At 47.5% G+C, this 27763-nt stretch overlaps 2 protein-coding genes across 5 annotated transcripts in view; one reads left to right on the top strand and one right to left on the bottom strand.

The window, feature by feature from the left end:
- The window catches only part of Fanca (FA complementation group A), a 52542-nt gene extending 38321 nt beyond the window's left edge, over positions 1–14221 (top strand). Inside the window, exons 30-43 of one of the 4 annotated variants that reach the window (XM_087900549.1) lie at positions 12–140; positions 2689–2773; positions 5450–5622; positions 6366–6471; positions 6543–6602; positions 6715–6819; positions 7632–7744; positions 8640–8775; positions 10254–10316; positions 10674–10779; positions 11310–11382; positions 11551–11719; positions 11813–11905; positions 14035–14221. In XM_087900549.1, coding sequence (XP_087756675.1) covers positions 12–140; positions 2689–2773; positions 5450–5622; positions 6366–6471; positions 6543–6602; positions 6715–6819; positions 7632–7744; positions 8640–8775; positions 10254–10316; positions 10674–10779; positions 11310–11382; positions 11551–11719; positions 11813–11905; positions 14035–14064 — 1441 coding nt within the window. In that variant the 3' untranslated portion in view covers positions 14065–14221. Of the gene's footprint in view, positions 1–11; positions 141–2688; positions 2774–5449; positions 5623–6365; positions 6472–6542; positions 6603–6714; positions 6820–7631; positions 7745–8639; positions 8776–10253; positions 10317–10673; positions 10780–11309; positions 11383–11550; positions 11720–11812; positions 11906–12087; positions 13279–14034 lie in introns of those variants that run through there. The other 3 variants (XM_048437526.3, XR_015736018.1, XM_087900550.1) reach the window with 3 other exon arrangements.
- Positions 9947–27707, bottom strand: Znf276 (zinc finger protein 276). Its single transcript, XM_048437533.3, has 12 exons — positions 27044–27707; positions 25829–26132; positions 25519–25565; positions 24984–25430; positions 23468–23546; positions 22243–22326; positions 15533–15643; positions 15389–15464; positions 14951–15068; positions 12952–13051; positions 12562–12880; positions 9947–10822 (listed from the first exon to the last, which is right to left on the bottom strand). The coding sequence occupies exons 1-11, from the start codon at positions 27258–27260 to the stop codon at positions 12610–12612; spliced, it is 1854 nt and encodes a 617-aa protein (XP_048293490.1). The 5' UTR covers positions 27261–27707; the 3' UTR covers positions 9947–10822; positions 12562–12609.
- Between the last annotated feature and the right edge of the window lie 56 nt (positions 27708–27763).

Here is a 27763-nt window from a genome sequence, read left to right as displayed (position 1 = left end):
AACTGTTACAGGCATGATTTCCACCAGTGGGCAATCTATGAACACTTCTTCCCAGCACCATCTGCTTTGGGAGGCTGTGATGGAGACCTGGAAGGGGCGTTCACTGTCCTTGTCAGCGAGCTGATGGACTTCTACCAAAGGTCAGCCACAAAGTCCTCAGAACCTCCTGCTCTGTGCTAGTAACAGCACAAATCGGTACAACTCGTATAAGCTCGCGGTGTGCCATCTTCTGTGTGGTGTTCATACGTCAGCGTCACAGCACAGGTCATATAGACCCAGTGTGTCGTCTGCATGGTGTTCATACATCGGCACCACAGCACTGCAAGAAATTCTTTCAGACACGATCTCATTCAGTAGACAACAGACATAGCACTCGGTCCCACCTCAGCCTCCTGAGGCTTGGAGTGTTCGTTGTGTGAGGCACAGCCGAGAGAAGGGGAAGTCGTCCCCTTCAGCTGCTGAGAGCAGCTCTGCAGCAGACAGATGCTATATCAGGCTCCTGCCAGTGAATGGGCTGCTCACTCTCCAGCCCGTGGCAGCCACCAGTCTACCTCCTGCCTGTGGAACTGCCTGTTCTGGGCATTTCATAGAAACACAATTATATGTGCTCTGTTCCCTGACTTATTTCACCGAGCAAAAGTTTTCAAGGTTCATCCATGTAATATTTTATTCCTTATGGCTGAACAATGCCATTGAACAATATATATCATCTTTTCAATCCATTCTTCTATTGGACATTTGGGTTTCTGCTGTTTGACTATTGTGAATAACATTGCTACAAACATTTGTCTATAGGTTTTTGTGCAGCCCTGAGCTATTGTTTTCTTGAGCATATGCATAGGAGTGGACTTGTGGGATAATAAGTTTTTTTTTCTTTCAAAATGTTTTCACAACCTAGTTCTGCCATTTTATAGCTACCTGCAGTAGAGAATTCTCTCTCTGCACCATTACCAACACTGCTTTCTGATGGCAGTCATAGCCGTGCTAAGGGCATGAAGACTGTTTCACTGTAGTTTTTATTTGAGCTTTCTGAGTTTTTGTTTTTTGAGACAGGGTTTCTCAGTAGCTATGGAGTCAGTCCTGGATCTCGCTCTGTCGACCAGAATGATCTTGATCTCACAGAGCTGGGATTAAAGGCGCACACCACCACAGCCCGACTGCTTTTTGTTTTTTCATGTGATCGTGGATCAATTAGAGAAATACTTACTAGAATCCGTTCCCTGCCCCTCCCCCGCCCCAGCTGTCTTTTGTGCCATTAGAGATCAAACCCAGGGCCCCACACAGGCTAGGAAAGTGCCTTGCCTCTGAATACACCCCACTCCCTTTTAAGCTGGGCTGTCGTATTGAGCTGTAGTTCTTTATGTACCGTAGACACTCAGCACACAGATGACTTGTGCATGTTTTCGCATGACCCCTCAAGTCTTTTCCCCTCTTGATAGTGTTCACTAATACACAAAAGCAAATTTGGTGAAGTCTGATTCATTCGTTTTGTTCTTAGTTCTTACACTCAGGTTTTTACTTACTTTACGTGTGGGGTGGGGTTGCCATTCTTTGACATCTTTGTTGAGGAGACTGTACTTTCCCCATGGGATGCCCTTGGTGTCCTTGTCAAAGGTCAGCCATTTCAAAAGACTCTTTCTGGTCCCTGCTTCTGTCTGCTGTCTCAGTGTGCTGTTCTGTACTGGAGTCTTGAAATTTGGAAGTGTGATTCTTCCAACATTGCTCTTTTTAAAGATTGCTTTGTCTATTCTGGGTCCTTTGTGATTTCATTTGAATTTTTGAATCAGTGTTTCAATTTTTGCAAAACCATCTGGGATCCTGATAGGAACTGCATTAGATCTCGCTACCACCTTGGGTAATGATGCCATCTGACCAGTACTATTTTTCCTGTCCATGGTGACAGGATGACATTTCATTGGCTTAGGTTTTAACTTCTTTTAACAGTATTTTAGGTTTTCATGGTACGTCTATATTTGCTGAATTTATTACTAAGTATTTTATTTTTGTTTGTCTTGAGACAGGGTCTCACTCAGTAGCTCTGTCTGGCCTGAAACTTGGTATGTAGTCCAGACTGATCTTGAACTCCCAGAGATCCACCTGCCTTGGTATTTTATTCCTTTCAGTGTGACTGTAAGTAGAATTATTGCCTTATTTTTTAAGTTATTCATGGATAATGTATAGAAATATAACTGAGTTCTCTACATTGATTCAACAAACTCAATTATTTGCTGCAGAGATTCTTTTATTTTTGTTTTTTTTAGAGACAGGGTTTCTCTGTGTAACAGCCCTGGCTATTCAGGAACTCACTCTTTAGACCAGACCTCAAACTCAGAGATCTGCCTCTCTCTGCCTCTTCTTTTTGTTTGTTTGGTTTTTGGTGTTTCTGTAGACAGGATTTCTCTGCGTAACTTTGGAGCCTGCTCAGCCACTCGCTCTGCAGACCAGGTTGGCCTTGAACTCAAAGAGATCCACCCGTCTCTGCCTCTTGAGTGCTGGAATTCTATGCATGTCCCTGCCATTCTTTGTACTTGCTATTTTTGACTGCTGTTGCTTTGATTTTGTTGAGTTTTTGTGGATTGTTTCATGTTGTCGGTTATGTGCAGACGCCCCAGTGTGGGGGCAGGACCGGGAATGAGCATCAAGTGAGGACCGCCAGGCAGTCCTGAGCAGGCTTTTGTTTTGTTTCAGTTCGAGGAGTTATACTCACTTACCCGACTCTGATTTGGTTCTTGGTGGCCGCACAGGAAATGAGGATATTCTTTCCAGGCTACAGGTGAGTTAGAAGACAACAGAGCTCAGAGTGTTTGCTGCAGCAAACCTGTCCTCAGCTAAGTATGACCAATTTGCATAATGGTGACTAATGCAACAGGACAGAGTGGAAACTTGCGTTATCCACACCATGGCTAAGACCTAGAGCAACAGTGTATTCTGAATTTAGTCCACAGGTGAGCACCTCAAAACCCAGGCACACAGCTGCAGTGCCAAAACTGTCTCCAGGCTTTGGAATATACCAACTTAGATAGCAAAGCGGCTGTCACTGCACAACCTTCTGCTTCTTTATTACTGCTTCTTCAGCGGAACCGCAGGCTCTGAGAAGTGACCCTAACAAGCTCCCATTTAGCCGAGGAAAAGAGCACATGGTGTTTTCATGGGGTCCCAGGACGAGTGGGAGAATGCAGCGGCGTTGTACTGATGTTCCACACAGTGTGCCTGGTCCCAGTTCATGTCTGCCTCCAAATCCTACATGCCCGACTGCCCTTGGGAGCTGTCTTAGTTAGGGATGCTATGACTCTGAAGAAACACATAGCCACAGCAACTCTTATAAAGGAAAGCATCTAATTGGGATGGCTTATAGTTTAGAGGTTTAGTCCATTGTCATCATGGTAGGACATGGCGCATGCAAGCCGACATGGTGCTGGAGAAGGAGCTGAGAGTCCTGTATCTTTATCTGAAGGCAACCGGACACTGGGTGTATTTTGAGCATAGGAGAGAGACCTCAGAACCCATCAGTGACACACTTCCTCCAACAAGGCTACAACTCCTAATAGTGCCACTCCCTGTGAGCTTATGGGGACCAATTCCATTCAGTACCACAGGAGCACACATGCCAGTCCTCTGTTGCTGTGGCAACGATAACTGGAAAAATTAAAGGAGCAAAGGCTTGCCTCCTGATTTCAGTCACTTGCCTTCACTGCTATGGTCCTGTGGCACGTCAGCACGTCACATCAGGGAGGGTGCAGTAGACTAAAGCTGCTTACCTTGTAGCATCCAAGAAGCAGAGAGCAAGCGACTGGGTAGATTCTTCAGTCGGTTCCTAATGACCTAACCAGGCCCTACCTCCTACATGTTCAGCCTCTTCCCCCGTGGCCCCCTTAGGAATGTCTCCAACAGTGGGTGGGGTCAGAGCCCTCCTGAGGCACTCACTTCTGAACACTGGTGCCTTGGGACGTGGGGTGGGGCAACCTGGCCTTTAGGGGATATTTCAGATCCAAATGGTTCTTCAAGGGTTTGGCTTCAGCAACATGGGCCACTAAAGAGATCTGTCGGTGGTAAGTACTGAGGAAATCACTTGACAGGAAGAACATCCTACAGAAGAAGAGATCCAAAGCACCAGGCGCTTTATCTCGACCGTTGTCCTCCCCATCCATCTTTCCCAGAGATACCTCGCCTGGATGTGGTTTTCAGGGTCACACAACAGGTTGTAACAGGTGCCAAGCATATTATTTCTGCAAAGTAGACAGGATACACCTCCACACGGGCATCAGACATTACCTGGTGTCATGTGTTGGGTCTCTCCCCATTCCTCCCCAGCAACAGGGCCTCTTCCTTGACTCCTCAGGCCTACCTGGTTCCCTCTCACATTCCTCCTTAAAAGAAGTAGCTGCTTCCTCTGCCACCTTGTCTTCCCGAGTGACAAACAGCAGCCTTGGTGGCACACTATGAAAGCATCCAGTAGTAGCATATCCACAAGGCAGACAGTGTTGTTGATGGGAGTGCTCAGAGTGGTCCGAGCTTGGATGCTGAGGATGCAGGAGAGAGATCCGGCGAAACCAGGCTTCCAGGTTAGACAGGAAATCAGTCCTATTCCTGCATTTGCCATCTTGTTTTTAAAAGAATAATGTACAAGATCCAAGTATAGGCCCAAAGTAGAATTCACATTTATTTGGGGCACATGGATCATCCTTTGGTGCTTAAAAAAGTCACATTTATTCTCTTGAACAATATGTTTTTAAAGAAAAGTATTTGGAAATGTTTGAGAATACAGGGGCCTCAGCTGTGACAGCAAAATGTTGACCTGACACTAGCCTGGACTCTGCAGTGGGAGCAGGCAGAAGTACAGCCGTGCTGTGCTGGACTCTGCACTGGGAGCAGGCAGAAGTACAGCCGTGCTGTGCTGGTAGGGTGGTGATGGGCCACGAGAGACTGCTGGCTCCAGCCTTAAAGAATGCATGCAAAGGGCTGGGAGGGCAAAAAAATCCACCTTCAGCTCATTCCTGCATGTCTGTCTACATACATATGTGTGTTGCAGAGAGTAACATAAGGGCAGAATGCTGGCCACAGGTAAATCTGTGTGAAGTGTGATTGGTATTCCTTGCACTCTTTATTCTTACAATTTAAAAACTGTCTTGTTTCTGTGGTACTGGGTCTTGAACGTAGAGCCTTGTACACCCTAGGCAAGTGCTCTCAGCCAGGCCTGAACGTGTAGTCTCCTTGCCTTCGTCTCCTAGTTGTTGAGCTGCCAGATCTGACTAAAAGCGGTCTTCACATGGGGAAGCTGTGTTCTTGTCCGTCCTCACTCCCCGTTCCTGTGGAGATAACCCTCCCAAGCTCATCTCTCTGAGTCCCCAACTAAGGTCCATAGTGAGCCCTGAGAACTCTTCGGCCCTGATTCATGTTTGGGGACAGCTCAAAGATAGAGGATGGAAGTGTGTCTGGGTCTCTTTTCCAGGAAATGGCTGTGGACCTGGAGTTGGATCAAGGCTCTTCTGCCTCCTATGGCTGTTCAACTTCTCAGAGTCACATTCTCTTCCGGGTATTCAGAAGACGGCTCCACGCTCTGGCAAAGGGGCACAGCACGGCTACTAGCCTTAGGAGACAGCGAGAGCTGCTCGTATGCAAACGGTAACAGACATCGCAGCATCTCTCATGGGCCAGTGTTTGTCTTTAGCTTCCTCTGCTCATTGCTTGTATTATATCTACCCCAAGCTTGCAAAGGTTTGAGCATCTCAGTGGCTCCTGTAGGAACAGGTGTGACAATGTAAAAGGTGCTTTGGACTCAAGTCTTTCTGCTCAGACTCTAGAATTCCTTTGCTAAAGGGGTGTACTATAAAGAACACTTTGTTGTTGCTGCTGTTTTAAATGCACATTTTTTTAAAGTGCATTTCTTTATAATAGAATCCTCCAGTTAAGGATTGCATCCAGCCTGGTGGTCGTGGCTCATGCCTTTAATCCCAGCACTTTAATCCCAGGCATAGGCAGGCGGATCTCTGTGAATTCAAGGCCAGCCTGGTCTACAAGAGCTACTTCAGGACAGGCTCCAAAGCTACGGAGAAACTCTGTCTTGAAAAACCAAAAAAAAAAAAAAAGATTGCATCCATCTACATGTTGTTGAAATTTTATTTATTTATATTTTTTGAAGCATATTTGGGGTATCTGCAGTGACTAAGCAGGAATTAAATGCTGGGGACAAAGACAGCTTTGTATGTAGAACACTTCAAGGCGAGAACAATGGGAGCTGGAAACCAGGGCTGTGGTTCCAATAGCATCACTCGATCTGGAAAGTACTGTCTAACAAGGTTGAGCCAGGGACAGGACACTGTTTCTTTGTTGTCTGTCTTTACCATGATGTCCCCCTTCTTCCCAAGGCTTCTCCTCCACCTGCCTCCATCAGTTCTTATGGGCAACCCCCAGACCAGACAACCTGTGTCCCCCAACTGTGAGGAGTTCTTTAACCTGGTCAACTCTGAGTTGGTATGTGAAAACACTCTGGGCTGGCCTTTCTACCTGTGTTGGTTTTATGCTTACTTTGAACTGTTTTACAGAGAAACTCGTGTTGCCATGGCAGTGTCCTGACCCATGATATTACCATGCACTTCTTCAGGGTAATCTCTTATGTGATGGAACTCTGGTTGCCTAGGTGGTTCCTTCGGGGCTAGCGTTCCCATGGGCACCTGGGTTGGGAAACTGCTGAGTTTCCGTGTGTTCTTGCTACAGGGGCTCCTTAATGTGTGTTTTCGAAGTGAAGACCCAGCATTGGTGGCCAACTCGACTCTGACAGAGTGCCAGACCAAATGTCCCATTATTCTGACCTCAGCCCTGGTAGGTCTGGTGTGTTGGGTTTTTAAAATTGCATTTCTTTATCTCTTCCCCCACACCAGTCTCTGTATGTAGGCATGCACAGTGGTCGGAGAGCAGCTGTGGGGTCAGTCCTTCCTTCCCACTGTATAGCAAGCAGCCTAGGACCGAACTCAGGTCATCAGATTCACAACAAGCACCTTTCCTATTGAGACTTCGCACACTCCCTTGTCTTGTTAGATTTCCAGGGTTCAGTATCCCTTCCTGGTAGTTAGGATTCACAAGATATTTGAGAAGTAAAGTAGCGTGAAGGGCTGGAGCAACGACTCAGCAGCTAAAAGCACCGTCTGCCTTTCCAGAGGATCCAGGCTTGATTCCCAGCACCTACATGGTGGGTCACCATTCATATTCCAGGGGATCTAACAGTTTCTGACCTCTGCAGGCACAAAGCTTGTGTCAGTATGTAATGCATACATGCAGGGAAAACGTTCATACATATTAGAATATATTTAAGCTGGGCAGTGTGGTTTACGCCTTTAATCCCAGCACTCGGGAGGCAGAGGCAGGTGGACCTCTTGAGTTCTAGGTCAGCCTGGTCTACATAGTGAGTTCCAGGACAGCCAAGGCTACATAGGAAAACCCTGTCTCTAAAAATCAAACATCCCCCATTCCCCACCACCACCACCACCAAAAGAAAGAAGTTATACAACCGGACAGCATGAGCTGTGTGGAGCTCTTTGGAGCTCCTAGCTGACTGGCAATTAGATGTCTGGATGCTGGCAGCAGATCTCTCATATGACAACTTCTGTTTCTTGGTGATCCTTCACTTCCCATAGCTGTGGTGGTCAAGCCTGGAGCCAGTGCTGTGTAGTCGGTGGAAGAAATGTTACCAGGGCACACTGCCGTGGGAGCTGCAGAGACTACAGGAGGCCCGGGAGTTTGCTAGCAGGTAAGCAGAAGCAGTGTCACAGGGAGCCCAGCCGCTCCTTCGACCAGGCTACGTCATCGATCCCGAGTGAAAGGGGAGCAGCAGGCTGAGCTGACTGGCTTGCCTGAGGAAGCTGCTCTCATCAGGTCTCCTAGCTCAGCCTTCTACATCCTGGCCCTGGATCCTGTTGTCTTTATTTAGCACAGAGTGCCCCAGAGGGTCAAGGCAGGCAGCATTGAGGGAACAGGATAGGGCAGAAGCAGATCACCTGAGAGTCAGATTTCTTGCAGCCCTGGCTGGCCTGTCCTCATAAAGACCATCAGGCTCCCTGTGGCATCTCGGGAGGTCTTAGAGGGCTGCAGCAAGACATTAATCTTTATCAAGGACTTCCTCCTGGTAGCTGCCTCTGTCGGGAGTACTCCACAACTTGTTTAGCAAACAAGTTAACACAATTATTCCTTTAATTCCTTCGCTGTACGGCATGAGTGCATCTGCCAAACTTACCCTGATGGAAAGTAAGATATCACGCTAATCATAAAGTAGACTCCGATGGGCTAGCCCAGCCACAGGCCTACATAAACAACCAATACTGAGAGACCGGTGGTACTATGCCTCTTCCTTCGAAGCTCTTAGACCCCTGTATCTCATTATGAGGTGGACAGGACTAAGCCGGTTTCCCCTCAGAATGCTGTATATCACCTGCCTTATGAACAAGGCTGGCCTCAACCTATCAGATCCTCCCTGAGGAGACAGACACTTGACACAAATTGTATTTGTGGTGACTCTGGGGCCCCCTGCATCGTGTTTAAAAGGAAAGCCCCTTTTGTTAAACTCAAAGCTATTTGGTAGCCAGCAGCATGACGATTAGGTGAATACGATTTCAACCTCTGCAGTGATGTTTCTTTGTGTGTGTCAGTCTCCTCTCTGGTTCAGCTTCCCCAGCACCCAGCCCGGCCTGGATCTCAGCTGCTGCCCTGCACTTTGCAACTAGAGAAGTTAGGACGGAAAATGTCAGGGCACATCTGAAAAGGCTAGACTGCGAGAGGAAGGAGGTGAGACACAGAATTTGATACCTTTCTTCTAGTGAGCTTATTTTTCATTACTTCTTTAAGTGATATGCCCATTGGCTTTCCTTTTCCAAGAAAAATAATACGTTTGGAGTTGTCACCATTTCAGAGTCAAACTGTTAGCTGAGTTTGTTTTCATTAAGCATCTCAAGTTTATTGGTAAAGTGCTATACATTTCTTTTTGGAAGTGTTTATGTCAAGCTTGTGGGGTTTTTATCTGTATTGGTTTTGCCTCCATGTATGTCTGTGTGAGGGTGTCAGATCACCTGGAAGTGGAGTTACAGACAGTTGTGAGCTGCCATGTGGGTGCTGGGGATTGAACCATGTCTCCTGGAAGAGCAGCCAGTGCTCTCACCCACTGAGCCACCTCCTCAGCCCCGTCAAGCTTGTTTCTGCCTGCACTTCAACCTAGTATAAAGCCACCAGCCAGCGCCTGCACCTCCCAGATACCCATTGCCACAACGGTGGCTTGTGCTGCAGGGCACTTACAAGAGTGCAACTCAGAGGCACCCGGTGAGGACTGGCTGGAGCTATGCTCTGCACAAGTACAAGGAGGAATTGCTCCACCTTCTAAGTGAAGGGACAGGCAGGACTTGGGCACTGAGCCCTCACTACCTAGTGCCCTCTACAGCACTCATGTGACCTCTAAGGAAACTCAGGCATGTGTAGGACAAGATTTGTTGGGGAATATGAGAAAACAGGAACCAGCATCTAAGGAGGAAGCTGGGAAGTAAGCCATGTTGTACACCCCTTCACTCCTAAACGCAGGACCTCTGCTGATTCATGATTTATATGCCAACCTAACTAAACTAGATCAGTAGTAAAGCCAAATGTTTCACTATAATATAGAAACCCTAAAAGGATTCTCCCAAGCCCATTTTTCTATTGCTTTTGAATTATTAGAAGTAATGTTGCTGGGCGGTGGTGGTGTACGCCTTTAATCCCAGCACTTGGGACGCAGAGGCAGGTGGATCTCTGTGAGTTCAAGGCCATCCCTAGTCAACAAGAGCTAGTTCCAGAACAGGCTCCAAAACTACAGAGAAACCCTGGGGGGGGGGGGGGAACACGCAGTAATATTAATGGCTTCAGAGCCCTATGGTAGGAAGAATTGACTTCTGCATGCATACACACACACACAAAATAAATGTAGTAAAAATTGTTTTAAGTGACCATATAAGCCATAATTTATTCTGATGTAAGCTTCTAAACAATAGAAAGCCTGGAATGGAGGTTCATACTAGCAATCACAGCCACTTGGAAGGCTGAGACAGGAAGACTGTCGGAATGAATTTGAGGCTAGCCTGGACTTCACAGTGAGACTCTGTCTCCAAAAATAGTGAAAACAGTGAATTAGAATTTTCCCCTTCCTGAGAGCCACTTACAGGCTTTGAGCTCTAGCCAGGGTCTCACTTAGCCTAGCGTGTCAGGGTGTGACTTTCATGTGGTGCCTCTTTCCCTCCTAGCTGCTCATCTCCCTCCTCTTCTTTTCCTTGATGAGCCTACTCTCGTCCTACCTGTCCCAACAGGTAAGTCACACCTACTAGCTGAGGACGCATTTTCCCCTCAACCCTGGGCTAGGCAGGAGCACAAGGTAATAAGTTCCGGGCCCACGTAGACTTCAGTTCATATCTCTGGGCTTTTCAGGCTCTTGTTTGATCTTTTGATGTCTTGCTCCAATGACATCTCCATCTAGAAAGCCCAAGACATGCCTCTGCTTAGGTTGTGTCACCAGGTTTAGACTTTCGAGGGTAAAATGGAACCACCCCATTCACGGTGAGGTTTGAACCCCAAATCCGCATGAACACAGCAGCTCTTGCCCACCCTGCACTAAAGTTAGCTCTCCATCTACTCAGCTCTCCTGAGGGTTCTTCTGTGGCTCACAGGACACTGCTGGGTATCGGAAAGCCATGGACATCTGTGCCGAGGTCCTCATGTACTTGGGAAGAAGGAAGGTTTCCTGGCTGGTGCTCTTCCAGTTGACAGAGACAGGTGAGAAGCCATGTGTCCCTTGAACAGTGTGGGAAAGCTGGCTCTACCCAAGAGGAGACAGACATGAATTGATGAGCTACCACAAAAGCTATGTCACCCTTCAGAAGCAGCTTTCAGACAGCCAAGAACAAGCCTTAGGGTCAACTTTCATGGGGTTTAACTGAGTTTATAAACCTTAGTTCATTTGGGGTATTAAGTCAGGACAGACTTTTTTAAAGCAAAAGAAGAGTCAATTGGGATCCTCAAAGGTCCACAATGTTGCCGGTTTGGAATGGTCTACCCCTAGGCACACTGTAGGGGAAGCAGTTGGAGGGTACTTGTTCAACCCCGTCTCTGTTCTCCTGTATGAGCATATCACCCCCATTTTCCCAGACCAAGGGAAAAAGACCCTCTTTCCCAGCAGTTCTCACAGGTGTCCTCAGCATAGGTCATAAGCCCCTGGCCGTCACCACAGCTAGACAGAACAACTCATGGCATCGTGGAGTCATCCCACACCACTAGAGAACTGACTGAACGCCTCGATTTTACAGATGCCGAGCTGGGGCACCTCCTCCACTTGGCCCCAGATCAGCACACCAGGCTGCTACCATTGGCCTTCTACAGGTAACTACCTGCTAGTCGGTGAGTAAGCCCAGCCTGGGTGCCTGGCGTGGTCAAAGAAAAAGCAAAAGTCACTTGTCACTTTGATCAACAAATAAGTCTACAGTCTGTGCTAACTGCGACTTACCTCCAGTAGCTTCAAGTCCTTTCTCATTTTGCCTTTACCTGCAGTCTTCTCTCCTACTTCAGTGAAGACGCCATCATCAAGGAGGAGGCTTTCCTGTATGTCGCTGTCGACATGTACCTCAAGCTGATGCAGCTCTTTGTGGACGGGGAAACCAGGACTATGTTACCTCAGGCCAGCAAACGCTTAAAGCTCCAAGACCACTCCTTGCTCCAAGTAAGGTCCCCCAGCCTGTGAGGCAGCTATTTATTCCTTAGGAACAGCAGGTGAGCTGCGCTAGTACCAATTCAGTGTGCCTCTCTGTCCTAGGGTAGCCCTGTACAACTGATAACGGAAGCACGCACTTTTCTGCTGCAGCTAATACCTCAGTGCCCAAAGCAGCGCTTCTCCAACATGAGAGAGGTAACAAACCCAGAGATATTCTTGAGCTGGTTTCACAATGATGGCACTTGAGCTGTGCTGCCAGCCTGAGGGTCTGTGCTGCGGAACTACTGTCTCAAGTGGCTCCCAGCACTTTATCTGCAAACAACTTACTCAGGCTCTCCTGGGAGGCTGTGGGCACTGAGCAATGTATTTTCTCATAGCTGTTGGCTGGCCGAGAAGACTATGACCCTGAGATGAGCAACGTCCTCCTGCAAAGGCGGCAGGCTGGCCCCAGCTTTGATCTCTACCAGGAGCCTCATCTGTTCTGACTACCTTTCTCAGTGCACCAACCAGCACCTTTGTGAATAATTTATTGCAAGCATAACATGGAGCTCTTGTTACACTAGAAAGTAGATTACAAATCTCCTTGATTGCTCTAGTTAGGAAAAAAATTAATTATTCATAATTTGTGTCTGGCCTTAAATTTTGCTCAGTGTCCATAGGAAAATAAACTGCTGGTACCATAGTAGATTGAAGTACACACCAAGCCCACCTCCCTCATCCTGAATGAGGTGCCCTCCAACATACAGCTACTGGATATGTGAGGTGGAGTGCAGCATGGGGTCCAAAGAGCAAGCAGAACTATGCCAGCAGAGAAATGAGGGACATTAATGTCTTTAAACCTCACATCACACCTGCTGAGTTCAAGCAGCTCAACATGTCCAGTATTCCACCTGTAGTTCTCAGGTAGGCTCAGGCTTCACAGCTTGACCCTCCATAGTCCCAGAGAGGCTCAGGGGCCCAGGTGGGGGCTCTGCTTCCAAAGTCAGGGCTTTGTCCTGGGTCTGGGTCAGAGGATGTACCATGGACATATGCACGTTGAGGTTGTGGGCCTTTTCAAACCTCCGGCCGCACTGGTCACAGGCGAAGTCCAGCTCAGTCTCTGCTTTATGTTTGGTCATGTGGTACTTGAGGGATGCTCGCTGCCTGCACTGGAACCCACAGACCTCACACCTGGGGGGCAGAGGCAGGTGAGGTAAGCTGTGCCTTGTCCCAGTCATAGGAAGTGCCCAGCCCACACTTACTGCAGTGGCTTGGCTCCAGAGTGACGCATCTGGTGGACAAGAAGGTGCTTCCGCTGCTTGAAGGTCTGCCCACATTCATCACAGATGTAATTACGTACTTCTGCAAGACCAGAGGGGTGATGAGCACTTGTCTCAAATACCCAAATCTCCAAGATGAGTGACAGTTATTAATGCTTTATATAAAACACAAAGGTGTGCCTAAGTAAGGACCTTTGAGAACCCAACATTATTTAAAATGAAAGACAATTATGATACAAAGAACTCCACTAATAATAAATGTTTCTAATACAAGGCAGTTCATTAATAAAGATAAATTTCTTAAAACACTGTTACATGGCTAAATTTTCCCCCACACAAATTGTGTGACTTTGAAGCTTGTTTGTTTTTTCTTTGTCTTTTGAGAGAGGGTTTCTCTGTATAGCCTTGGCTATCCTGGAGCTTGCTCTGTAGACCAGGCTGACCTTGAAGTCACAGAGATTCGCCTGTACCTTCCAAGTGGGATTTAAAGTCTTGTTTTTGAGACAAGATCTCACTATGTTAGCCCTGGTGGCCTACATAGAGAATGCATGAAGAAATATGTGCACCATCATATCCAGCCTGAAACTCCTTTTCCAAAGTAAAACAGACGGCCTTTGGGGGCACACCCCTCTAGAGAAGGAGCTCTCTAGAAGTCGTGCCAAAATAAAGACAAACAGTGGGCATAAGATCACTGGTGGAAGTAAAGTGGTTCAGTACACTCTGAAAATCATCTTCTTAAGCTCTTGAACAAAAACTTAGCCATATCACACAGCTGTAATCTCAGTGCTCAACAAGGTCATCCTCTGTTACATATCACATTTGAGGCCAGCCTGAACTACATCAGACTGTCTCAAAAAAAAAAGAGAGAGAACTGGTTTCTACAAAGTGTCTTCCGACCTCTACATGCATGTCATGTGCCGAAGTACTTTTTCTTTTTTCAACTATGGCCATACCAGTACTATGCACTAATTCTAATTCTACTTGTTCCAGCCCATGCTGCCTACACAGCTATAACATACCTATGACCTCTAAGCTGAACTAGTCTATAATGTTTCACCTCTTTAGAAAGCTGCTGCTGTGTCCACTACTGACTGACTAGATGGCTTGAAGATCTAGACCAAAGGAAGTTATTCTATCAGGAGACATGTGCCCAAATGCTTACCAAGAAGTAGAGATTAGAAAACTGACATACAGCTGGATTTCATCATAAAACCAATCATATAATCCAACAATAAAATGCTGATATAAAAAAGGATTTTTGTCATTTGTAAACCTCAGAAAAATGTATGAATGAATGCATATTCATATGCATATTCATGTATGCATGAATGAATGGATATATTAATTCATATAATGAATGAATGCAAGAGATAATTTTTTTCTGCATTTTTAATTTGGGAGTGGTGTGGCAAGTGTGTGGAGGTCAGAGGGCAGTTTGTAAGAGTCGGTTCTTCTGCCATATGGGTCCTACAGAGATAAACTCCAGTCAGCTCTAGTTTTTTTGTTGGTTTGGTTTGATTTTTTTTTTTTTTTGAGACAGGGTTTCTGTATATTGCCCTGACTATCTTGAAACCCTATGTAGAATAGGCTGCCCTTGAACCTGGAGATCCACCTGCCTCTGCCTCCCAAGTGCTGGTATCCCAAAGGCGCGCACCACCACCACCTGGTACTCTAGTGTTAATTTTTAAAGGTGGTGAATTCACAGAAGAGTACCAGGGTTTCTGTGTTATCAATCCTGAAAAGTTGCTCAGACCTTGCAGGAGGAAAAAGCAAAAAAACCTGCCACCATCATGAATTCAGTAGACAGGACTCCAACTTGTATACTGATTCAGAATACCCATGTGATATAGAAGCACCTGATAGCAAGCTCTGTGACCCACTTGGTCACTACCTGCTTCTAGTGGGTATGTCCCTCTGGCTGGGCACCTGGGATCCACTGACACCAAACCCGAGTTCACAAGGCACAGCCTGAGGCAGGTACCTGTGTGGATGAGCTTCACATGTCGCTGCAGGTATCGGTCGATCATGAAGACCTTGTTGCAGCCAGGATGTGGGCAGGGCCTTTCCCGGACCTCCTCATGGTGCTCCTTAATGTGCTTCTAGAGGAAGAAGGGACAAGAGACCCTGGTGTTTAACCTGGGCACGTCCTGCCTCCCAACAGAGCCTGTGTCAAGGTCTCAGCAGTTGAAAGACCTACTGGAAGGAGCCAATTACTTCCTGCCCTATAGCACTGGCTCCTTTAAGCCAGTGTCTTACAGCAAGGGGCTGATTCCACATCCACTAGAATTGTGTGAACCCTTGAGAAGTTTGCACAAATACCTGGTGCCTCCAGCAGGTTCATGTTAACACACGGGACAACTCAGTCAAGCACACCCAGACCTGAAAGCAGCCCTGACTGAAGGTGATGCCCATTCCTTACCTTCATGCCATCAGCCCCACGGTACACAGCTGTGCAGCCCTGGTAAGGACACTTATAGATGGTGGGCAGCTCCTCCCTGTAAGGCAAAGCACATGTGGAGGCTCTGACCTAATATGCAAATGCCCCACACTGCAGCCTGCTTACCTCTCACATCGGAGCTTTTTCTTCCACCCAGGCTTGGGCCCAGGCTTCTTTCTGATTTTGGGCTCTTCGGGTTTCTTGGCTTCTTTGCTTTCACTCTTCTTACCAGAGACCCTAGAAGGGGTAAAGAAAACAGTCTAGTGATGTTTATCTCTATCTGCAGATGATTCTTCCTGCATGTCCAGTTTTCTTCAAGCTTTCCTGCCTTAGCTGCCTCTGCAAACTAGGGCCTCATCTATCATTAGCACCACAGTCGGCACAACTCTGGGAGGGTTAGAAGTCTGAGATGAGGCAGTTACCTTGGGATGGTATGCAGAACAGAGGATAGCATTGGAGCACACATACTATTTCATAATGTAATTTCAGAATTAAAGTCCTGTGTGCTAAAAACTCAAGAGATGGAAATGTGGGGAATGGTAAAAAATTCTAAATGTCAGTCATTTTACCAGATAATCTCATGTTAGAAAGGGGGTCAGCATTACCACTGGACTTTAGATTCTGTCAGGCACTCAGCACCTAGGGTATATCTCCAGTCCCAAACTGTATTTCCTACACTCACAACAAATAGTTCAGAAAGGAAACTAAGAAGACAACTCCTGTTCAAAAGCATCAAAAGCGATAGACCAGGCAGTGGTGACACACACCTTTAACCCCAGCACTCACTAGGCAGAGGCAGGCAGATCTCTGGGTTTAAGGCCAGCCTGGTCTACAGAGTGAGTTCCAGGAAGCTAGGGCTACACAGAGAAACCCTGTCTCAAAAAACAAGACAAAGTCCAGCATGGTGGTGCATACCTCCTGACATCTAAGCTGCTTGAGCCTGAAAATTTGAGTACAGCTCAGAAAAGACCTGAAAGCCTCATCTCTAAACAAGCAAACATTAAGAAACTCACCAATTTTCTGTGTGGGAAGTGTAGCTCAATTGTAAAACAGTTGTCCAATATGTACAAGGTCCTAAATTTGACCCATCATCAAATGTGTTTTTTTAATTTTATTTTATGTGCATGGGTATTTGGCTGCATGTATGTCCTCTACAAAAGTGACAAGTACACTTGACTGCTAAGCGATCTCTCCAGACCCAAAATATATATTTTTAATCAATAACAGAAGCTAAATCAGGTCCTGCAGGCCTGAAATCTTACCCATCCAAGAGGCTGAGGCAAGAGAATCACAAAGTAAAGGCTAACCTGCAACTTAATGAGACCCCATTTAAAAATAGGTGGTGTGCCAGATATGGTGGCTCAAACCCTTATTCCAGCACTCAGGAGGCAGAGGCAGGTGGATCTTTGAATTTGAGGCCAGCCTGGTCTACTAAGTGAGTTTCAGGACAGCCAGGGCTACCTAGAAATCTTGTCTTGAAAAAATAAAATAAAAATACATATATGAGGGCTGGAGAGATGGCTCAGAGGTTAAGAGCATTGCCTGCTCTTCCAAAGGTCCTGAGTTCAATTCCCAGCAACCACATGGTGGCTCACAACCATCTGTAAAGGGGTCTGGTGCCCTTTTCTGGCCTGCAGGCATACGCACAGACAGAATATTGTATACATAATAAATAAATATTTTTTAAAATACATATATGAATAAATACAAAGGTTTAAAAAGAGAAAACTGTGTGGTGAAACAGTTCAGTAGTGCACTTAGCTTTCTGTGAAAAGCCCAGGGAGTTAGTATTTATTTATTGGGAGTACTTTAGACTTAGATCTAGCCCTATGCTTCTGGGGTTCTGCGTGCCCTAGAAAGAATGAGATACTTAGGAATAAAACTGACCAGAGAGCCAAGTGATGCACACCTTTAATCCCAGCACTCAGGAGGCAGAGGCAGAGGCAGAGGCAGAGGCAGAGGCAGAGGCAGAGGCAGAGGCAGAGGCAGAGGCAGAGGCAGAGGCAGAGGCAGAGGCAGAGGCAGAGAGAGCTCTGAGTTTGAGGCCGGCCTGATCTAAAGAGTGAGTTCTAGGGGGCTGGAGAGATGGCTCAGAGGTTAAGAGCATTGCCTGCTCTTCCAAAGGTCCTGAGTTCAATTCCCAGCAACCACATGGTGGATCACAACCATCTGTAATGAGGTCTGGTGCCCTCTTCTGGCCTGCAGGCTTACATGCAGACAGAATGTTGTATACATAATAAATAAATAAAATAAAATAAAAAGAGTGAGTTCTAGGACAGCCAGGACTATGCAGAGAAACCTTGTCTTGGGGGAAAAAAAATGGCTGGAGAAAGTGAAAGATTTATATGCTAAAAATTGTATAACACTTAAAGACAATAAGTGGAAAGACTACTTTGTATTTATGGATAAGAACTAATTTGAGGGCCAGCCTGGTCTAGAGTGAGTTCCAGGACAACCAGGGCTACGAACTAATATATGTAAGGGATATGGTGTCTCTTACCTATAATCACAGTATCTCAGGAGACAGAAACAGAAGGATCATGAGCTCAAGGCTAGCCTATGACATACCAAGACACTCTCTCTCTCTCTCTCTCTCTCTCTCTCTCTCTCTCTCTCTCTCTCTCTCTCTCTTACACACACACACACACACACGGCCATGACTGTCCAGCAGTGGTGGCACAAACCTTTAATCCCAGCGCTCAGAAGGCAGAGGCAGGTGAATCTGAGTTTGAGGCCATCCTAGTCTCTACAGTGCAAGTTCTAGGTGAGCCAGGGCTACACAGAAACCCTGTCTCGAAAAAAAAAAAGTTTGGTTGTCAGCTTGCTAAGATCTGGGATCAAAAGGGCACATCTGTGAGGGATTTTCCTGATGAGGTTATTTGAAGTGGGAAAACCCACCTAACGTGGGTAGCAAGTTAATCTATTCTAGTACTGCTGCTGTGTTCCTTTGCTGATACTAGAACCCAGCTTCTTCGGGCTTCAAGATGAACTGAACAACAGTGGCTATCCAGGAATCTTCCAGGCCTTGACATCAGGTTAGGACTACTGAGGCGCCTATCCTCAAGGACTGGGCAGCCACTCAGCTCTTGGCCTCTTCAGTTTAAGACAGCCATTGTTGGATGACTCAGACTGTACCATGTAAACTAATCTAATCTATCTTCTTTCAGTATATATCATGTTATTCCTTTACAGAACCCTAATACAATGGTAATACAGTCTATCCAAGCAATCAACAGATTCACTAAAATCCCTGCCAAAATCAAAATGGAAGTTGGCTGTAGTAACACATATTCATAATTCCAATCCAGGAGGATAAGGCAGGAGGATTACAAATTCAAAGTTTGCCTGAGCAAAGAAGCACACACCCTGCATCCCAGGACTCAGGAAGCAAAGGCAGGTGGATCTCTAAATTCTAGGCCAGCCTGATCTACAGAGTGAGTTCCAGTACAGCTTGGGATGTTACACAGAGAAACCCTGTCTTGAATAACAAACAAATAAAAGCAAGACCCTTACTCAAAAACTTAAAAAAAAAAAAAAACCCGGCGGTGGTAACACAGGCCTTTAATACCAGCACGTGGGAGACAGAGACAGGTGGATCTCTGTGAGTTCGAGGACAGCCCAGTCTACAGAGCGAGATCCAGGACAGGCTCCAAAGCTACAGAGAAACCCTGTCTTGAAAAACAGCAACAACAACAACAACAAAAAAAAAAAAAAGAGGAGGTTGAGCAGTGCAGTGCATTGCTTACTGACCATATGCAAGGCCCTAGGCTCAATCTCCAAGATGGCAAAAATAAATAAATAAAAATACAAGTGACCTTTTTTGGGAAGGCAGAAATAGAAAGACCCAACTGAAATTTACCATAGAACTTTTAGAGACAATGAAGAGCCAAACAAGGTTTTTGTTAGTGCTTGTGGCAGGATCTCATGTAGTCTAAGCTGTCCTAGTATTAGAGATAGCCCTGTGGCTGAGATACTTGTTGCTTTTGCAGAGGACTCAGGTTTGATTTCCAGTACCCACATGGCAGCTCACCTCCATCTAAGTCTGGTCCCAGGGATCCAATACCCTCTTCAAATCTCTGAAGGCACTGTTCACTCGGCATACAGATATGCATGCATGCAAAACAGCCAGACACATAAAACTAAATAAATCTTTTAAAAAATAAAGCAGTTGATTTTTAAGAATTAAAGCCAAGCATAATGGTACACACTTTACTCCCAACACTCATCCTGATCTGCCAGGAATACATAGTGAAATTCCATTTCAGCACCTGAGTCAGTATGGTTGGTTCAAGGTCACCATCAACTACGATAGAGTTCAAGACCAGCCTGGAATATATCAAACCCTATCTCAAAACAACAACAACAACAAAAACCCAAAAAACAAAACAAAACAACTAAGTAACCCCATAGGACGGCACATGCCACAGCTCTCAGGAAGCTGGGACAGAGGGTCAGAATTTCAAGTCCTGCTTGAGTTACACAGTGAGTCTGAGCCCAGTATGGGCTACATAGGAAATTCTGGATCAGCCAGAGCTATAGATAGTAAGATAGGATCTCAAACAAAACACACACACACACACACACACACACACACACAAAACCATTAGCCTACAACATACAGGCTATTCTGCCTCTTCCTGTCTGATAACTGTCCAATGTCCCCCGCCACACCTATGTCCTATCTCCTGGCTGAGTGGGATGGCCTTTGCTGGCAGTAACTCCCTGGTGCATTAGGCTACTTTAGAGTCTGTGCCATAAGTTTCATAGGTAAATACTTCCAATTCTATCTGACTGCCCTGTCTAAGCTCAGGTGTCCTCTGCTTTGAACCACAGTGCTCTGACCAGTCCATGCCTGAAACTCTGTTATTTACTCAGAATGAGTACCTTGCCAGTCAGAACTCTAAAGGCTAAGAGGAAAGGCTGAGGAGGCAAATATGTGAGTAGGCACACAGACCAAAGGTATCTCGACACCCTGTCCTCAAAAGTCCTCTGCTGTGGGGCTGGAGAGGTGGCTTGGAAGTTTCTGAGCACTGGATGCTCTCATAGAGGATGCAGGTTTAGTTCATAGCACTTACACAGCAGCTTACAACAGTCTGTGTAATGACAGCTCCAGATCTGATGCCCCCCTTGACCTCCACGGTCTCCTGCATATGACTAGTACACATACAAGAACTCAGGCACACACATATACACATAAAAAGCTATTTTTAAAACCCATAGCTGAAGCCAGGCAGTAGTAGTGCATGCCTTTAATCCCAGTACTCACGAGGCAGAAGCAAGTGAATCTCTGATTTTAAGGTCATCCTGGTCTACAGAGCAAGTTCCAGGATAGTCAGAGCTACACAGACTATCTCGGGGGGAAAAAAATCCCCAGCTGAGCTGCACTATAATGTCTGCAATCAAAGAAGCATTCAGGAAAAGTACAGTTCCCACTAAAATAGTTCATTTTTCTAAGGGTGTCTTAAAATGTATCTCATGTGTCCCACCCAAAGCCGATTACCTTCACCTCAAGTCTTAGTGAGACAAGTACACAGTGGAGCACGCTGTTCACATCTCAGCAACAGGAGCTCAGCATAACAACCACTTCCCCCACCTTCCAAAAATGAAATTCACCAACCCTCCTAACTACCTACAAAAGTGGCTCAAAGTAGAGGACACTGAAAAAACAATACCAAGCCTCAGCAGGCCTCACAAGACAGAGAGCTGTCTAGGGAACATGACCAGAGTGCAGGCAGGGCTGCCACAAGGAACCCTTTCTCAGGTTCTGATCTCTCCATGTCTCCTGCTGTACTTTTATTTCTTTCTCTTTCCACAAAGAATATTGGAACTTACATTAAAAACAAACAAGCAAAAAAAAAAAAAAAAAAAAAAAAAAAACAAAACAAAAAACCAAGAAATTCTCAATCCTCAATCTTTTCATAGGGTTTTCTTGGCTGATACTGTGGTGCCCAGAGTTGCTCTTTGGATTTCCACTCTGAGCTGTGAAATGCTCAGAGCACTGTGGCAATGAGGCAATCACTATCTAGCTACGGGGTATGCGGGTATTCTTGCGCAGGGCTAAGAGGAAAAAGAGGAAAGAGACCCAGGTAAAATCTAGCTCTGTCTCTCCTTGTTAGGAGAAAGAAAGGGGGAAGCAAAGCAAAGTCACACAAGAGGCTTAACAAAGAATGGACAATGTCTGCCTGGCCAAAGAAATCAGAGACAAGGGCCAACTTGAGAATGGTCACAAGGCTGAGTTCCTGGACTTCAGAAGAGGCATGATCCAGGGAGCTAAAGGAATAGCTAGAGTAGGGCCAGAAAGATGCTAAGGGACTCACTCACTAGGAGCAGGACTAGAAAAGGACCACTAAGGTACTCCCTACAATGGGCTGTGTCTTATCAACAGAGCTGCCTGCCACCTTGTAATACACACTTAGACCAGGTCCCCAAACCACCAGAAAGAGTGACCAAAATCAAGGAGAAGGCCATCATATTCAGTTGCTCACCCAGCCTTTCAAACAGACCTCCTGATTCGTTCAGATACCACTGACACCTCCCCAGGTGAAAGGCACTTGCTACCAAGCCTGACAACCTGAGTTTGAGCTCTAGAGCTGGTAGAAGTAGTCTCCTGACCTCACCATGTGGAACATATGCACACACACAAATAAATAAGTGTAATAAAAAGAGAAAAAGAAGCCCCCATGCTAACTGGACGTGGGAGATGGGGCCAAAGGAAAAACAGGAGGGGATTGACTGAGGCCAGCAGGAAGTATGGCCCCATGTCCCATTCTGAAACACTCGTGACTGCCTCTACCCATCACTAGACATCATACGCTCTCACAGGGCTTTACGCTTACTTCTTTTCTGGGTAGGGCTCAAAGGACTCGTCCGAGGACTGTGGGTTTTGCTTCTTGTCGTTCTCATCTTCACTCAGGAAGTCTCTAGGAAAGATGAGAGAGCTTTCAGCAAAGCACTGACCTGGGTGGACAACAAACCCAATACCATCTTCTGTCTTTAGGAGCTACAGACCCCACAACCCATGCTTCGCTTCTGAACATGTCTTAAAAAATCTAAAATACCCCAATTCCTCAATCTATGTCCTAACAGGAAGGACAAGCCAGAGTCAATGAAACCAAACAGGCTAGCAATCCTCCCTCCCTGGAAGTCACTCTTTCCTAAATACCAGGACCCCAAACCCTGAAACAGCTCATTTATTTACAGCCTGGGGAGTGGGAAGGTTTAAAGGCAGATTCAGAAAGTAACTGTTTGCCCATCAACTGTGAACACAGGAACACTATTAGCCATTTCAAAGTTCACAACAACAAATGGTTTATGACCTTCACCCTAAAAGATGAATCACTGGCCTCTGTTGAGCAGCAGCAGTCAGTCTAACAAGCCCTCAGTGTTCCCCCACGGCTACCAGCTATCTAGATGAGTTTAGGCCTGAGGCTACAGACAGTCTAACAGCCCAGGAATACCCCTGGGTCCTCACAGAAGTTGAAGCAAAATTCAGTTTGTCCCTCCCTATTTGGATGATGGTGCATATACACCCCAGTCTAAGCCACCGGGCAGAACAGAAGGGGATAAACACTAACTGAGTGGTTCTCAACCCAAAGCAAACAGACCCTGATACGCCCCTTCCAAGGGAGGCCTAGCCTCTCCTCACCATACACAGAGCTTCTGCTCCAGGTCTCAACATCACTGTCCCTAAGGGCCTGAGTCTAGCATCCTCTGTTCTCGTGACACCTGGAGCTGGCACAAAACTAAGGCCTTTAAAGAGGAAGCAGACTGATAGCAGTGAAGGGCCACCCTGGAGCAGTTTAAAGGAGGCGATCCCAGAATGCTTTGGGTTAGAACAGGAACTGTGTTTGCTCTTGCAGTATGTTTCATCTGGGTGCCTCTGGGACCAGAAAGCCAAGCCAGGAGCCAGAGGCCTCAGAACAAACTCCCTTGGCCACTGCTCTCCTCCCCACCTCTGAGGAGGGAAGGCAAACATGCCAACCAAGGGTAGCAGCTCTAGGGAGGCTGAGTCTAAATTTTGAAGGAGAAATTTTAGGCTTTTTAAACCCACTCTTCTCTCACCCCTCAGAAAGGTCACTGAACTCGTCTTTTACCCGATCATCCGAGGTTGAAGATGGAACCTGCTTCTCACCCAGTTGCCCTGGAAAACAAAAAAACAGGCTCTGGTTACTAACACTGAGCGCAGAAAGGGCCTCACGTGTAAGAAGGCAATGCCCCTGTCTAAGAACACAGCCTTCCTTACTAGGGTCAGAAGGCCCCGGCCTCATTTCCTCCATGCTCACTGCCCCTCCCCCAACTCACTATGCTGGTCTCTGTCCAAAGAAACAGGAGGCAGCATATCAGCAAGCTGACTCTTCAGATTCGGGTCATTGTTCTAGGTGAGAACAGCCCACTCTGGATAGTTTACAGCATTTGAAAGTCTACTGTTATCAAAAGAGGTGTACATACACTTTATAAAGCCAAGCATTCTAAGATACCATATTCTAGGATGTCTATGACATCCTCCTAGGTCCTTGCCTTGAATCCATCTCTGTTTTATTTCTAGCTGAACCACGTGGGTACCTGAATTCTTAATTTTCTTTTTTTTTTTTTTAATGTATAAGACTGTTTTGCCTGTGTACATGCTGATACCAGCAGAGGCCAGAAGAAGGCCTCAGATCCCCTGGAACTGGAGTTATAGATGCTGATGAGCCACCACGTGGGTGCTGGAAACTAAACCAAGGTCTTCTGCAAGAACAGCATGTGTGTTCTTAACCACTAAGCCGTCCTTAAGCCTTCTCCTTTTTTTTTTTTTTTGGAGACAGGGTCTCTCTATGTAGCCTTGGTTCTGTCCTGGAACTCTTTATGTAGGCCTGGCTGGCCTCAAACTGACAGTGATCTGCCTGCCTCTGCCTTCCTAAGTGCTGGGATTAGAGATGTGCACCACTATGCCTGGCAACCCTCCTGGGATTTTAAAGAGCCCAATGGGGATTTGCAGGTGGGAACCAGCTGAGCACCCATAAGTGGCCATGAAAACTAGCATACGAAGGCAAGAGGCAGGCAGAAAACTGACCCCAACTCTCCCCAACATGATGCCTAGGAACAGCTGCACTCAACCCACAGCACAGGTGGGTGGGGCTCAAGCCCCACAGAAGAGCCAGTCAGTAGAAGAAGTTACCACACTGGCCCACACTATGGTAAAGCAGCAGCCTCATTGTCTGCCTCCATGTCTTGCAGACAATAACCCCATTCTTCTCTCTCAGTCCCCTCAGCCTACAAGAACAACCAGTACCCTGTGGTCTAAGAACAGGCTTAAAGAAAGACCAGAACATGTCATTACAGAAACTGTTGAATCAGATGCCTGCTTGTGAAGAAACAAGATGTCAAGACAGGCTGGTAGACCAGCCAACTCTTAGGTATTGGAATAGCCACAATTCTTATGGGAAAGCACTGAGACTGGAGTCCCATCTTCTCCCACCAGCTTCCTCTGCTAGACCCTGACCTCCCCTCAAATAGTACAGACATCCACTTTCTGCTGAAGACAACCTTGGTCAGTATACTGAATCCTGCTTGAGCTTAAGCCACAGGTGCTACTTACCTGGGGCCTCACTGGGAACCAAGTTTGGCTGAGTATAGGAGACTATCCCAGGTCCCACAGAGTCTCCATGTGAGGGCAGCAGGGCCACATCCACACTGGGCAGTGTCTTGGTCTCAGATCCAACTTGGGTTTCTCTGGCCCGGCAGAGCTGAGAGGCAACTCCAGTGGGGTTTATCTCTGAGTTCTGAGCCAGCCGTGGTGATACCTCCTTGCCCCAAGCCCACTTCACTGCTAATGCACTGTCCAAAAAGAGAGCTCTGCAGCTGGAGTCTGTGTCCATGGTGAAGTCATGGCCCTGGTCGCAGCCCCACACAGCCTGGATGATGCCACAGTACTCAGAGGACAGTGTCCTCTGGAGGCTGGGCAGAGACACACAGTTGGCTGCGTGTTCGTGTACCCAGCCCACCAAGCTGTGCAGACACCGAGGGCTCGAGGTGATCAGATCAGCTGGGGAGAATCAACAGAGATGTCAGTCTCACGGTGGCTAACATGAGGCCCAACCTGGAATGCCCACCCTGGCACCAACAGCACTCACCCATGCATGCTCCCTCCTCTGCCACTGTGGGAGGCTGAACACCAAACCTGCAAAGCATTGGTGTGGCCATGTTTAGGAGCCTCTCAAGGTCACCAATCTCCCCAGGACCCCTCCACTAGCGGCCCTGTCCCTCTCTTCTGATGATGAGGGTGATGAGCATCACCCTCAGATCTCTGCAAACCTTGCCACCACAGCACCTCACTGTGGCACCATCAGAGTCTTACACTGGCTTCTGTCCACCCCACAAGTCAACACCCAGGATACAGGATGATGACCCCTGAAGGTCCCAAGAAATCCAACAAGAGCCTACTTTGTGTAAGGCTTCCGCTGGCCCGCTGGGGAGACATTGACTCTCTGTAAGAAGGACCTGAGCAGGCTGTGGCACTGATAGAACTGGGTGTAGCAGTTCTTGCAGACAAACTGAGGCAGGGCTGGGTCCTGGTGCACAGCAACGCCCAGCAGACGCTGGAAGTCCCTAATGAAGACACGTTCCCCTGGGGACAGTCTCTCTGAGGTCTCCCCAGGCACTCTGTCAGAGATACTGCGGAGGCTCCGTGAGGAAAACTTCCCATGGCAGAGGCGACAGTGCCCCATGGCAAGAGTTCGGCCTGCTCCTGAGCAAAGAAGCAAATGTGACAGTAAGGAAGGGACTTACAATGTGAGAGACACACTTCCCACTAGCTTCCCGGCACCTAGAGCAGAGACATGCCCTCCAGGGGCTTCCTAAACACTAACAGCAAGCTCAGGAGCTGGCCTTCCTCACTGAACATTCGACTTTTGGAGGAATACTATCAAGAAATCTTTCAAATATTTTTTGAGGTGGTGGTGTGGGTCTCACTGTATAGCCCAGGCTAGAGCTCATAATCCTCTCCCTCAGCCTTCCAAGGGCTGGGATGCCAGGCATATGCCACTGTGCCCAACTCCTCTCAAAGAACTGCAGGTGCCTCCAGTGAAGACGTAACTAAACCTTTGTGCACACATCCTGATCCTGAAAATGTGTCCCAGCTGCGCCCCAAGAAACTGACTTACTGTTCACCCATGGGTGTCCTGTCTGCATAATGTGGGCAATGCCACCTTGTTGCCTGTCCTTAGAAGAATTAAAGGACAGCACGCATAGGAAAGTCATTCTCAAATGGTTGATGAACACTACGCAAACCTGATGCTGTTACCCTAACCAGCTGCGGCTTATACACAAACTCTCAGCCAGACAGGGAACGAGTAGTTAATTTTAACTTAGTTCCCACCACAGGTCGTGGGTCTCTCTTAACCAAAAAGAAACTGGGGTTCAGAGAAGTAAGCAATTACCCTAGCAGTACACAGCACGATGAGCTAGCTGACTTGAAGCTCACACCGGTCTGACTTCAAATCTTAAGCGCTAAATAGCAGCGACCCAGGGGAAAAGATCGGCTGTCCGGCCAAAAGTCGCTGCAGTAGAAGACAGAGGGTCCGGGCCCTCCGGAACTAGGTTTGCTTTCAGAATCACTAGGCTCACATAACGGCCAGAGGCCAGACGCCCGGAACCCACCTGCCTCGTCTGTACCGTCCTCGCCTGTGTCCCCGCAAGAGCGCGTCGAGCCCCAACTGAGCTGCGCCGCCGCCAAAGTCGCCGCCCCGTCCGCGCTCGCTCCGCCGGTGCGAGAAGGGCGACCCCGACTCCGACCGCTTCCACAGCTGCCGCCCGAACTCCCGCGCTGCCGAGCCGTGCCAGGCGACAGGAAGCGGCCGAGCCGGTCCCGCTTCATGGTGGCGGCCGCCACTTGCTCCCTGCTCCGTGCTATCCGGTGTGGCTCGGCCCGCTGGGTTCTGCTTGACTGAACTTGACTCCACTTACTCAGTACCTTTCGGCTGCCCTCCGCCCGGCTACTCGGCTCCGCTCGGTTCACCGCGATCCGAGCGGGGCGAAGCGAGGGGTGGAGCGAAGTGAGGAGCGGCTCGGGAGCGACGGTGGCCGCTGTTGTGTCGAGAACCCAGAGTTCTTAGGGTCGCTCTGAACTCGCGACAGGCCCATAAAAGGAGGGGCAGCCGGGAGGGTGAACTGCCACGGACTGAGGCTCGGGCTTTGGCACATAACAGAAAACCGCAAAACGACGTTCCTCCCACCAATCTTCTGGCCGAGACGCAGAGCAAATTCGCCCGGAATAGCTGACAAGACCCACCCGGCCCCTTCTAATCCCTAAACCTAGGTCTGCGGGGCGGGGCAGACGGAAGTGTGTCTCGGTCCCTTCCGGCAGTGCGCAGTTCCCGC

Source organism: Myodes glareolus, chromosome 22 (assembly GCF_982192425.1).
Source record: "Myodes glareolus chromosome 22, mMyoGla1.1, whole genome shotgun sequence".
In the NCBI taxonomy this organism is placed as follows: domain Eukaryota; kingdom Metazoa; phylum Chordata; class Mammalia; order Rodentia; family Cricetidae; genus Myodes; species Myodes glareolus.
The sequence above is the reverse complement of the archived record's forward strand: the minus strand, read 5'-3'. Positions and strand labels throughout refer to the sequence as shown.

Coding starts and splice junctions, on each gene's coding strand:
- Znf276 (XM_048437533.3), bottom strand. CDS start 27,260: ATGAAGCGGGACCGGCTCGGCCGCTTCCTGTCGCCTGGCACGGCTCGG. Junction 26,133..27,043: donor GGACGGTACAGACGAGGCAG/GTGGGTTCCGGG, acceptor TTCTTTGCTCAG/GAGCAGGCCGAACTCTTGCC. Junction 15,644..22,242: donor GAGCCCTACCCAGAAAAGAA/GTAAGCGTAAAG, acceptor TACCCCTTCTAG/GGTCTCTGGTAAGAAGAGTG.